This window comes from Macrobrachium nipponense, chromosome 5, assembly GCF_015104395.2.
Source record: "Macrobrachium nipponense isolate FS-2020 chromosome 5, ASM1510439v2, whole genome shotgun sequence".
NCBI classification, from domain to species: Eukaryota; Metazoa; Arthropoda; class Malacostraca; order Decapoda; family Palaemonidae; genus Macrobrachium; species Macrobrachium nipponense.
The window spans coordinates 48135245-48147695 of NC_061107.1; the positions used below are offsets into that span (position 1 = coordinate 48135245).

A 12451-nucleotide genomic window follows, 5' to 3' on the forward strand; every position below is an offset into this window, starting at 1 on the left:
CACCAGAGGCGCAGCAGTCGGCAGCATGGGATGGAGTAGTAGTAGTTGCTGCCCACTCTGTGGGTCGGCTCCCCTCTTGTGGGGGTTTTGTAGTAGGAGATTTTTATTGGTAAGCGGTTCGTGGTAGTGGTCTCACTCGCCCTAGTGTTCATACCGACACCCTCTTGGAGGGTGAGGCGATCAGTAGTACTGAACCTTTTCTTTATTTTATTTATTCTCTGGTATGTGTTAGTGCATTACCTTAGAAATAATGGATTAAAGGGGATGGAATTTCGCTGGGCGACACGAACCAATCGCCCAGAAATAGATTTTTCCTTACGTCAAAATCCCTTTCTTGTGATCGTTTGGTACCGAGCCCTGGGCCGGGGCAATTATTTGATCCTTTGTTAGCCATTGGAAATTGTCCTTCACTACAAAGGTCCCACTATGCAATAGATGCTACAGGGCTTCTCCACCATGCCATTACATGATAAGATGAGTGACAACCAGAGACAGTAGTCTCCTGCTACAACTCTCTTATCAGGTAAAGAATCAACAGACATTTTAATTATTGTTGGCAAGTTTTTTCTATTCTTGATCTATGATTTTCAAAAACGTTGAGATAGAATTGTCCATGCTTCCTTCCATCCCACAATGTGGAAGCAGCTATATAATTACTGGGTAAGTTGTATAATTAAAAATGACATTTTTATGGTAAAAATTTAATTATACTTAACCAGTAATATATTATCGGAGCCCACCCTCCATCCCCTAGCATGGATTTATTTTTGTGAAGCATAAACAAACTGAGCTCTTTGCCGAGTTGTTCTTCTTTCTAACAATTAGAAAGCGACTGGTGAATTTTGGGATTTTAAGTGCCAGCAAGTGGAAAAATTAGCTATATAATTATTGTACTGGGTAAGTATAATTAAAGCTTTATTTTATCATAAAAATGTTGTTTTTATTTCATCATAAAATTATCTCTTATTTTATCATTAAAATGTTATTTTTGTTTTAAAGTTAGGGAAAGGAATATTTTAATATAATAAATAGGTAATATCAACTTCATTGATGCATTGAGCTTATAACAAGGAGATATTAAATTTTTTAAAAATATTATTGTTTAATTTTAGGTCAGCAGCAATATTGTCTTGTTATATCAGCAACATGCAAAAAAGAAATATTTGAGTCTGTAATGTGAGATTGATCATTTTTTGTTTTAAATATCAAAGCAATTGTAAGCTCTATTTCTTCTCTTTCAGACCTTTAGAAAACTTTGATGACAATAGTAATGAAACTGGTGAGGAATATACAGCACCATTTCCTAAATCGTTACACAAAGGCAATGTGGTAGAAGCTAATTCAAAAATGGAGAAGCAAGTTTGTAGTGACTTTACCAATGATGAACCTCCCACCTGTGAAAATGAAGTTCCAAAATCAGTGTCATTAAGACTAAGTGAATCTAAAAAGGTAAATGATAAAGTCATAAGTGGTCTTAGCAGTAACAGAAATGCAGATGCTGTAATCTGTGAATTGTGAAAGTAGACCAAATTTTTTTATTAGTAGACAAGTCAGTCCATTTGTAAAGGATCCAGTTTAGCCAAGAAAAATAAGAACTTCCTGCTTGATCAATGGGAAAGGTAGATTCACGGGAGGAAATCACATAATTTGAGAAAACCTTTTCCAAATGAGAAAAACAAAGCTGTTGGCACTAGAATGAAAGAACAAAACCAAGTGCAGGGTAATAGCCAAACTAAGAACACACATGTCAGTGGTATAGCTTCAAAAGTACCTATCAATGGAAGACCTGACTCTGTGAACAAAGTTCCTCTTATTATGGATAAAGTAGAAAACAAATTAGTTTCCACAGCAAACCCATCAACAACTTCTTAAATTGTAATGTAACCACAGCCAATTTGAATACTGAAACTCTTTCCAGAAGCTTAACAAAATTATCATCTGGTAATGCAATCAAGGATGCCAATGAAACTGATGGGCCCATGTCAGAATTTCAGGAATGCCTTGCATTTTGATAACATAGAATTGGATTCACTTCTTTTAGGGACTTGTAACAGTTAAGAAAAGCTGCAAGAAACTTCATGTTTCTTACCATGACAGAATCAGCAAGTTATTTACTTACAGAAGCTCCTGCTGTCCTAGAGAGTAGTAGTGTGATTCCTAATTTTGAGGCTGTTGTTGGGTCTCTTATTGCTGCAAAATCTGTAGCAGATGGAAGTTGGTACCGTGCATATGTGTATGGAAAGAAAAATGAACGTTTTAATGTTATATATATTGACTTTGGCAATTGTGAGAATGTTTTAGAAATTAAGTCTCTTCCGCCAGGAAAACTTTCTACCTTGCCAGGTCTTGCTGTTGTAGCTACATTTCATGGTGAGTTGAGTAATAAAACACAGAAATTACTGGAAGAAACTGTTATTGTGGATGAACAGTTAACTTTCAAGGTGACTGGAAAGAAACCTAGAGCACTAAAAGTTGCATTGTTACAAAGTGATAATTCTCATTTAGGTCATTACATTCTGAGACCATGGTATTTAGCTCTTCCTCATAATGATGATGATATTGCGAGTAGTGAAAATAATCCCTTGAAGAAAATGAGAATGGGCATAGATAAGGAAATAGAACCAGTCCAGATCATATCATTTATGATGATAATATATCCAATACATCATCACAACATGTCAAGAATCCAGCTCTGCTAAGCCTGATGCATTGAAAAGTTATACAGGTGCCATATTAAAAAAGAAATTGCAATTGTGGGGGAAAATAATCAGAAAACATTTTGGTATCGAGACCTTCGTAGTATCAAATTGGAAAAAGACAAAGACTACAATGTGATACCGGTTGAGGTTGGAGAAGACAACATTTTATACGTTCATTGTTTGGGACTAATTGACGAGGAAATTCAGGAGATGTGTTCAGTCATCAGTAATCACTGTGAGAAAGGTAATTTTCTTCCTCTCTTCCTTTATGTAGAACAGATTTTTGTGTGTGTTGTGATTTACAGTTAAGTTGATTCATCTGTGTATAACTGAGTGTGGTAATGTAGTATGTGTTCATATGGATGAACTTAGTCCATCTGACTAAAAAAAGTAACATGTAAAAAAACCACAAGAAAAAACGTGTCTTGGTATTTATAGTGGTCAATAATAAAGTCACAGAAAAAAGCAAATTTTGGCCAGGAAAGCAAATCAGGTAATCAAACAAAAATATTAAAGTTGGTCCCAATTTATTCAAGTACCATAAACAATACAAAAACGTACTGAATCTGAAAATGTTTAAATCGGTTATTTACTGGTAATACACGACTGTACATGTTGACAGCACTTTTGGACTATGACATTATATGTATGTGAAAAAAATCACGTATTCTTTAATATCTTAAGCACAGCAAGGTAATCAAGCAAAAATATTCAAGTCAGTCATTTATTAACTACATAATATGTACAGATTGAAAGGGCTTACATAATATCATGGGTATTACATGAGTATTTAGTGCTCTTATGCTGATATTTTTTTTCCGCCAATTTAATAAACTCATTTTAAATATTTCCTGTTTTTTTAAAATAACATTTGTTAAAAAATAGTCCTTAAATAAATTGTGGGACTTGAACTGTTTGTATTTTTGATTACCCGACTTCTTTCCTAGCCAAATTGTGACTTTATTTAAAAAAAAAAAAGAAATTTGGGACTATTATGAGGCAACATGAATTTATATGACTTTTTTCCAACCAAAATTATGACTTTTTCTCTGACTTGATTACCAGCCACCCATTCTACCTAGGTCCTGGCAGGTTTGTGTGTTAGCCAGTTGAAAAATGTAGTGTTTTGACCTTATTTTGGAATATTTATATGTTTGACATAGTATTTTCATATGTTAACTTTGCTTAAAAAACAGGTTTTGACATAGGAGAAATATATTTTTGGTAGCTGCTGAGAGTCCTCAAAGGAGTTGCACTCTCATGGTCCCCAGAGGGCTCCCATAAAGCAGCCCAACCAATTATTACTACAAAGAATTCTCTTACAGTTGATCTTTAAAGGAGCTTACAAAAGAAATTAACAGGTGACGAAATGGATTAACTCCCAATAGATAAATCCCAGCAACGCAGATAATAAAGAACAGGCAACAACACATGAACCAATGTGCAGTATTTATTAATTGTATGGTCCAAAGGTGGCTTACCTAACTTTGTCAGGTCTGTCCGAAGGATTACTTCGCCTTCCTCAGCAAAATCTCAGCATGACCACCACTCATGGCAATAGTGTTTCTGGAATTTTTATTCAAGGTAAAGTCACAGGTTATCTACAGTTTTATGTATTCAGGATATACATTCGGGTCTGGTAATAAAGAACAGGAGACACGCAAACCTATATATATACTACTATTATTCATTATGGTTCAACAGTGACTTCCCCAATTATGTCAGGTCTGGTTGCAGGATTATTGCGCCTTCACTAGTTCAGGAATACTGTCTCTATCATTATTAGAATAATCACTCCGTACACTCGAAGACTTCTTTGAAGGAAACTTTTCCAAAGAGTATATGATGTAATCGCCTTTTGGATGTCATGATCTGGTGATTACTGCTGAAAATGAGGAAAACTTTAAGAGAAGGGTTGGAGAGGGGTGGCTTAAAGGTTAATGTGAATAAAGCAGAGGTTTTGATAAGGCAGAATAGTAATGCAAGAAAGAAGAGGCTCAAATGTAAATCAGGTGGAAAAGTTTAAAGACTTAGGATTTACTTTCAGCCAAGAGGGAGGATTGTGAGGCTGAAGTTGACAGTAGGATAAAAGCTGCTTACGGGAAGTGGAGAGAGGTAGCTCGAAAATCCCAATCAAGCTAAAAGTCAAGCGCTATAGCATAGTGATAAGACCAGTATTAATGGATTGGAAGCATGGACTCTAAGAAGAAAAGAGGAAGTAAAGTTTGAGAGAACAGAGATGAGAATGTTGCAGTGGATTATGAGAATATCTCTGCTTTAGAGATTGGAGAATGATGACAAATGAATGGCAGACTTGGTAAAGATTACAAAAGGTAATAAGAGAGTCACGATTGAGGTTGTATGGACATGGTTGAGGATGCATGACAGGGAGGGAGTGAGGAAGCTTGCAAGGAACATGTTGGGGGAAGAAAATCGAGAGGGAGACAGAGAATTAGATGGTGAGATAAAGTGAAGGACGAAGCATTTGAAAGAACTTTATTCAGGGACCAAGTAAAGGGAAACCTTGCAAAAACTGACCTTTGCTGTGTAAAAGACTGGAGAATGGAATTAACAATTTAGAATAAATACCAAACCATAAGGCAAGGGTTCTGCCAATGCTGCCTTGTATGCCATTATTGTTGAAATAGCAAGGCACTTGACCTCAAAAGATACTCAATTGTAAAACTGTTTTAACAGATTTCAACTGGGTTCAGAGAGAGGGGTTTAACCTAACCATATTTCCCTTACAAACTGGTATGTTGGATAGATGAAGTCTGTAGTTTTGCACTAGGTCCCTAGCAGTATTAGGCAAATAATCTTCACAGTAGACTATATTTAAGATTCCTTGCGAAGGTCACACTCAGCAAGGAGGATGCACAGAATACTTCCCCTCCTGTCTGGGATAGAATAATGAACAGCAATGGAATCTGTCCTTTTGCCCGTTGTTGAAAAAATTGGAACCAATTCAGGGCTACTAGGCAAGTGGTTCCATTGAAAGCTAGTATGTCCTAAACCCTCAAAATCTGGGACAATGAAGGAAAAGGTATATTGTCCACCATTTGTTCCAGTCTTGTTGTAATGCATCTTTTGTTTTTGCCTGAATGTCCAGGTTCAGAGAGACATACTCTGGAATTTGATGGTTCTCGCATGTGGCAAACTGGGCCACTTCCAAATTGTGGAATCAAGTTAGCAATTACAGACTTGAGACTTTCGAGGTCTGACCCAAGACAGAGGGCATGGCTTGAAATAAATAAAAAAATCTCCCCTCGCTCGACCACATCTGGTACTCTAGTTTTATTAGTGGAGCAGCATACCATCCAACTCCACCCTCCATCAAGTTAAAAGTGCAGTGAATTCAGTAATCCCATAACATGCCAAGGTCATCAACGAGAGAGGTAAAAGGGAAGGGGGAAAGTTAATCAAGGAGTAAAAGAGTTACAGTTCCAAATGTTTGGTTGAATCCACAGCAGAGAGAGTAAGTGTAAAAGAGCATACTCTCTACCTGCCGTGATTCATAAAGGAAGGAAGCCGCCCCCAACCGTTGGTCAATGGGTTGGGATTAAGGGGGGTCGAGTGGAGGTTCCTTAATGGACTATGGTCCAAGAATGGTGGTCCTTCACCACCCTTCCCCCTCTTTCTAAAGTGTTTTTTCCAAAATCAGACCCCCTTTTAAAAATTAAAAGGAACCATAAAGAAACCACCTTTTCGAAAACTCCAGTTATTGTTGACCGTTGAAAGGAAACGGACCATAAAAATTGGGATAACTGGGAACCGGGCTTTTTAAAATCCCAATGAATTTCTTTGTAGTATGTGCTGTATAAAAAAAAATTTATGTTTCAGTCTCCTCTCTCTCTCTCTTCCCGTCAGTTTACTCATCTCTCCTCTCTCTCTCTCTCTCTCTCTCTCTCTCCTCCCTCTTCCTCTTCTCTCCTTCTTCCTCTCTCTCTCTCTTCTCTTTCTCTCTCTTTGTTGGAGAAGAATTTTTAATTTTATGCATATGTAATAATGGTATTTTTGTATTTGGTTTTGTATTAATAACTTACTTTTTAAGTTTCAGATATTAATATAAATGTAAAACAGCAAAATATCAGTTCATTAAAGGAAATATAGTAAAATTTTAGATAAAAATTGTTTCCTGATCTTTATGTTTTTAACTGTCGATCATCTTGACATAATGATCATGAAGGGCAAAGCCCCTCTCTCTCTCTCTCTCTCTCTCTCTCTCTCTCTCTCTCTCTCTCTCTCTCTCTCTCTCTCTCTCTCTCTCTCTCTCTTTCTTCACCAAAGGATACTTGTAGAAAGTGAGAGATGGTTTGGCAAATAGCTAAAAAGGGTTGGTAGAGATACATATATGCATGTACATACAGTGCTGTGTTATTGGGATCTATTATCATCATATTATGTATAAAGAAAAAACTATAGTCCCAATATTTATCATTGTTTAACCATTGTAAACAACTCAGTTCACCCCCCCTCTCTCTCTCTCTCTCTCTCTCTCAAGGATTCACGTAGTGTATAAGCGGTTGATAAATAGATAGAAGGGGAGATATTGGCTGGAAGAGTTAGAAGTAGCAAAACGCACAGCAGGATATGTTACCTCAATGCTGACTGGCTTAACTACTGTATCAGAGGAACGTTGACCTTTCGAGTTTATATGTGCCTTATTTCTAAGCAATGCTTCAGTTGTGAGTTGTTGTAGGATGCACTAATAGGTGGTGAAAGGGAAGCTTAGTATCCTGGCATCGTATTCCCAGTGAAAGTGGCAAGGAAAGGAGAAATAAGTGGTTGGCAGCCACTAACTGTCCAACTCATGCAAGACTTAAAGAGAATTAAGATGAGAGAACAGTGGGATAGAGCACTTTGTAACCTGGCCTAAATTTTTCAGGAGGTATAAGGTAGAGCACTTACTCAGTAAATGAGTAATATTATTACCACGTTCAAAAGACACAAAATAGTCCCTCCATTCTACGCCACCACTAAAAGTTAGTCTGCCAACCATTGACGTCCCAATAATATATTCCCGCTAGTACCAACACGTGGAACAAAGTTTTCATCCATATTTATCTAATTCGTCTCATCTTTCAGTTTGAAGTTGATCTTTATGAAATAATATAATCTTATGCAAAATATTAGAGCATGAAAGCATTTTCCTGTTGAAATATTCAGATTTACATATTGTCATTGATACAGTTTCAGAAGACTGCTCAGAATCACGCGATTTCATTACATCAAAAATTTAAAACTAGATTACTCCACCGCATTCCTATTTAATTATTTATTTTAAATCATATACTAACAATAAATACAAAGATTATAGTTTCATGTTTTTAGAGTAAAAAATAATGGTTGACTTCACCGGAGCAACAATTGGGATTCACAGAAAATGAATTGAGATAAAGGACCAATGAATTTCAGACCATTTCACTATCAAGAGTCCAGTGACACAGACAGCTTACCCTTGTGTGAAATTTGTTTGAAACTACTGGATTCTAAATCTTTATGGAAAGCAAAATAATATTTATTTTATATTTAAATATTTATTGTTGCTGTGAAATGTTTTTTCTCTCATGGGAAGTGAAGTTAACCGACTGAAAAACTTAAAGCATAAGCAACTTTAAGAATATTTTTTACATTTTGAGAAATTAATACAGTGCTACACGAGAATACATATACAATGTAAAAAGAAAAAAAGAAGCCTTACCCGGCCATACATTTACATTGTGCACAAAACACTTGACAAAGTTAAATTAGGTGAGAGCGTCATCTGCCATGTTTGTTTTGCCCACCAGTGTACTGCATATGTAGGAGATATGCTTCATTTGTTTGCAAACATAATCTCTCCTATTGGCTGGCCAGTCACAGTGCATGATATCAGCTTTGCTAGTTGCTGATTGGCATGTAGCTCCAATGCTGTGTGATGGAGTTTCCCCCCCTTTATTATGAATGATTTTAGTTCAGTGATTTTTATTTTAATGTATACTGATACTGTACTATATTCTTGTAACCTAGTTTTGTGAATGAATCTTTATTTACCCGTGTATGTACTATCACTAGCATATTGGTTTTTATGAAGTGCATATACAATTCTTCTCTCTCTCTCTCTCTCTCTCTCTCTCTCTCTCTCTCTCTCTCTCTCTCTCTCTCTCTCTCTCTCTCTCTCTCTCTCTCTCTCTCTCTCTCTCTCATAGTGGGATACTTACATGAAGGGGCAGTTCAAATAGAAACAAGAAAACGGTGCTGCAGCTCTTTACATCAATAGTTAGACTTTCATCTTGAATATGCAATACAGTTTTGGTCGCCAACACTAAGAAAGGACATAAATAGACTAGAAGTGTTACAAGCAAGAGCCACAAAGTTAATTCCATCTATCAGGCAATTAGGTTACCAAGGACAACTAGAGAGCCTGAACATGTATGGCTTAGAAACACGACAATTGCGAGGATAGATAATAGAAATATTCAAAATTCTGAAAAGCATAACAAAAGTAGGCAGTAGCCTATTTACATTAAATGAAAACCAGACAAGAAATAATGGATGGAAACTAGAACTAGAACATGATATAAGACATGGAATAAACTGCCGCCAAAGTTGTAAGCAGCAGCAGCAGTGTGGAAGAGTACAAAAGAAAGTTAGACAAAATCATTAGAACACTGTGAATGGATAGTAAAACCTGCTCCTTGAGATAAGTCAGCGCAGTATGTCTCCTTAGATGGACTAATAAGCCTTTGAGACATCCTAATCCTTGTAACTCCTTGTAACAAGTAGCTGTGAGCCATATATTTTTAAGGATATTGTTGTAAGATGACTTTGAAATTATATTAAAATGTTTTAGGGTAATAGTTTAAGGTATATTTTTGTTAAACTATTAAAATAAGCAGTTCAAAGCATTTTAGTTTTAAGGTATACTGTAGGTAGTTCACCTCTCTCTCTCTCTCTCTCTCTCTCTCTCTCTCTCTCTCTCTCTATTGGTGATTGAAGTGTTTGGCCCAAGTGTGAAAAGTTGGATGAATTTAAATTCATTACTGTTAAGTTCCTGCCCCCTAATACCACTCCAAGCGCCTCAGTGGCGTGATCGGTATGGCTTGGCTTGCCACCTCGGTGGCAGCAAGTTTTCGATTCTCGGGCATTCCGTTGAGGTATGAGAGAGGTGTATTTTTGGTGATAGAAGTTCACTCTCAACGTGGTTTGGAAGTCACATAAAGCCGTTGGTCCCATTGGTGAAGAACCACTGGTTCCATGCAACGTAAAAACACCAAATAAACAAACAATAAACCTAATACCACTCCTCTTATCCAGCCCATGGACCAGGAAATCATCTCCAACTTCAAGAAACTTAACACAAAGGCACTATTCCAAAGGTGCTGTGAAGTGACCTCAGACAGTGAATTGACCCTAAGAGAGTTCTGGAAGGATCACTTTAATAACTATTACAACTGCATAAGCCTTATAGCCAAGGGCCAAGGCTTGGCACAGAGTGACTTCCAGGACAACGAACTCTGTATAGAGGAAATTGTGGCCAGAGTGATACCTCAAGAAGGATTTCGACGGGTTTGAGGCAGACCTGATGACCCTATGCCTGTTATGGAGTCTAATATGTGTCTGGGAAAGTCCATGGGCTTGGATGTGAGTGGCGAGGATGTGGAAGAGCTCGTGGATGCCCACAGGGAAGAACTAAACACTGAGGAGCTGCAAGACCTTCAGCAGGAACAGCAACAGATGGCAGATGAGGAATCTGAGGAGGAGTAGGAAGAGAGAGGGGATAGTGTGCCTTCTTCAGTGATTAAAGAAATGCATTCGAAGTGGAGTGATCTAAACAAAATTTTGAGAGACCTCATCCTGACAAAGACGTAGTAATCCATGTCTCTAACATGTTTAATGACAACGTTGCAGCATTCCAGGCAGATATTGAAGAGGCATCAGAAACAGATATGTCTGGACAGTTTTGTTATTCGACAGGGGTCCAGTGACTCTCAAGTTGGTCTTAGTGCCAGTAAAAAACAAAATGGGAAAGTAACCTCAGACAGTGCCACTAAAAAACATAGAGAAGTAACCTCAGAAAGGTTCATGATACCTTAAGGCCTTCTGGAGGGGGATTCCCCTTCCAAATAGTAACCTCTTCTCCTTCCTCTCCCCTCCTCTCCGTCTTCCATAAACTAACAACAGTCTTCCATAAAGTTAAGTGTGATGTTAAATGTTCATTATTCATTTCATTTTTTCATTTATATTTATTTTTCATTGTTTTCTGTATGTAAAACTGTATATTCCTTGTAAATTTTATTTGTTGTTAATATTTTGGGGTCTGGAACGTTTTAATACTATTTACACTATTCCTTATGGGAATTATTGCTTCGGTTGTCGTACCTTTCAGATATCGTAGGGGGTTCAGGAACAGATTATGTACAAGAATCAAAGTACCACTGTATTAATTAATATTAATGTTAACACAGCAAGCATCAATAAAATGTATTTTTTTAAAAGGCATATTAAATATCAAGGTACTGTATACAGTGCTTATCTTCCCAATGTTTTCCCAATTACTGAAAATGGGACTGCTTTTTCAATACTGTATGAGAGAAAATGAATGTATATGAATTTAGGTGTAACTTGAATAGTTTCACACCTAGTTATAAATCATATAGTATTTTTAAGGGTAATGTTTAAGATTTGACTGAAATTATATTATGGTCGACCCCTCGCTATTCGCTAACTCTCTTATTCACAGATTATTTGTACAAAATTACTATATTTTCTTATTTTTGTGACCAAAAATACTTTGTGATAAAACTGTTAAAATACTCTGGTATAAGCATTTTTAGATTTTTTTGTGTTTTAACTATCAAAATAGGCAGTTCTGAGGGTTTAGAGGAGTTTTAATATTCTCGGATTTTAGCTATTTGTATTGGGTTGGAGTACCTATCCCACACAGATACGAGCCATCTACTGTAAAGTTTTTTATATGATAGTTTAAGGTTTACAGTAATACCCTGAACTTGGGTGATTCGAGTTGCGCGAATTCACAGACAAACAAACTTTTCATTGGAACCTAACTGCCATACATTAGTTTTTCATAGGCATGCAAACATTTGCGAATCCCCGAGAAACCCTGCAAAAGTGTTTGTTAAATTTTTTACATAATTTATGAGTTTTCAAGATTTTATGTGTATATTAAATAGCATTATTAAATTCTAAAAGTCTCTCTCTCTCTCTCTCTCTCTCTCTCTCTCTCTCTCTCTCTCTCTCTCTCTCTCTCTCTCTCTCTCTCTCTCTCTCTCTCTCTCTCTCTCACTGAGATGGGAGAATTTTTATGGTACATGCAAGTTTGTTTGTTTTGCAAGATAAATGACTTAATAGTAATAAGTACTAATTTTCTACCTATACTAAGTACAAAATTTGTATGTGATACATATTTTAAATAAACAAATAATCTTTCCCCTCATCTTTTGTTAAGTATTGAAGAGAGGTTGAAGGTAAAGCTGTCATATGTCAATTTAATATGTTTGGAAGGGGTAGTGTTGCTGACTAGTAGGTCAAAGGATTAGGTAAGGACAACTCATCTCTCTTAAATAGACTGTCATATAAACATTATCAAAAGGAGATGTCAAAGTATTTATGGATTTTAGTTATCTGCAGGTGATTGTGGTTCCTACCCCCACAAATACCAGGGGTTGACTATATTCATTATATGGCAAAACAAGCAAACCTCCCTACGATTTCTGGCATAGTAGTGGACTGATTACACGTAAATGTAATTC

At 36.6% G+C, this 12451-nt stretch overlaps 1 protein-coding gene across 1 annotated transcript in view; it reads left to right on the forward strand.

The window, feature by feature from the left end:
• LOC135215776 (uncharacterized) overlaps window positions 1-1528 on the forward strand; it is a 122321-nt gene extending 120793 nt beyond the window's left edge. The window contains exon 4 of the mRNA XM_064250726.1: window positions 1242-1528. Coding sequence (XP_064106796.1) covers window positions 1242-1518 — 277 coding nt within the window. The 3' untranslated portion in view covers window positions 1519-1528. The remainder of the gene's footprint in view (window positions 1-1241) is intronic.
• Window positions 1529-12451: the final 10923 nt, after the last annotated feature.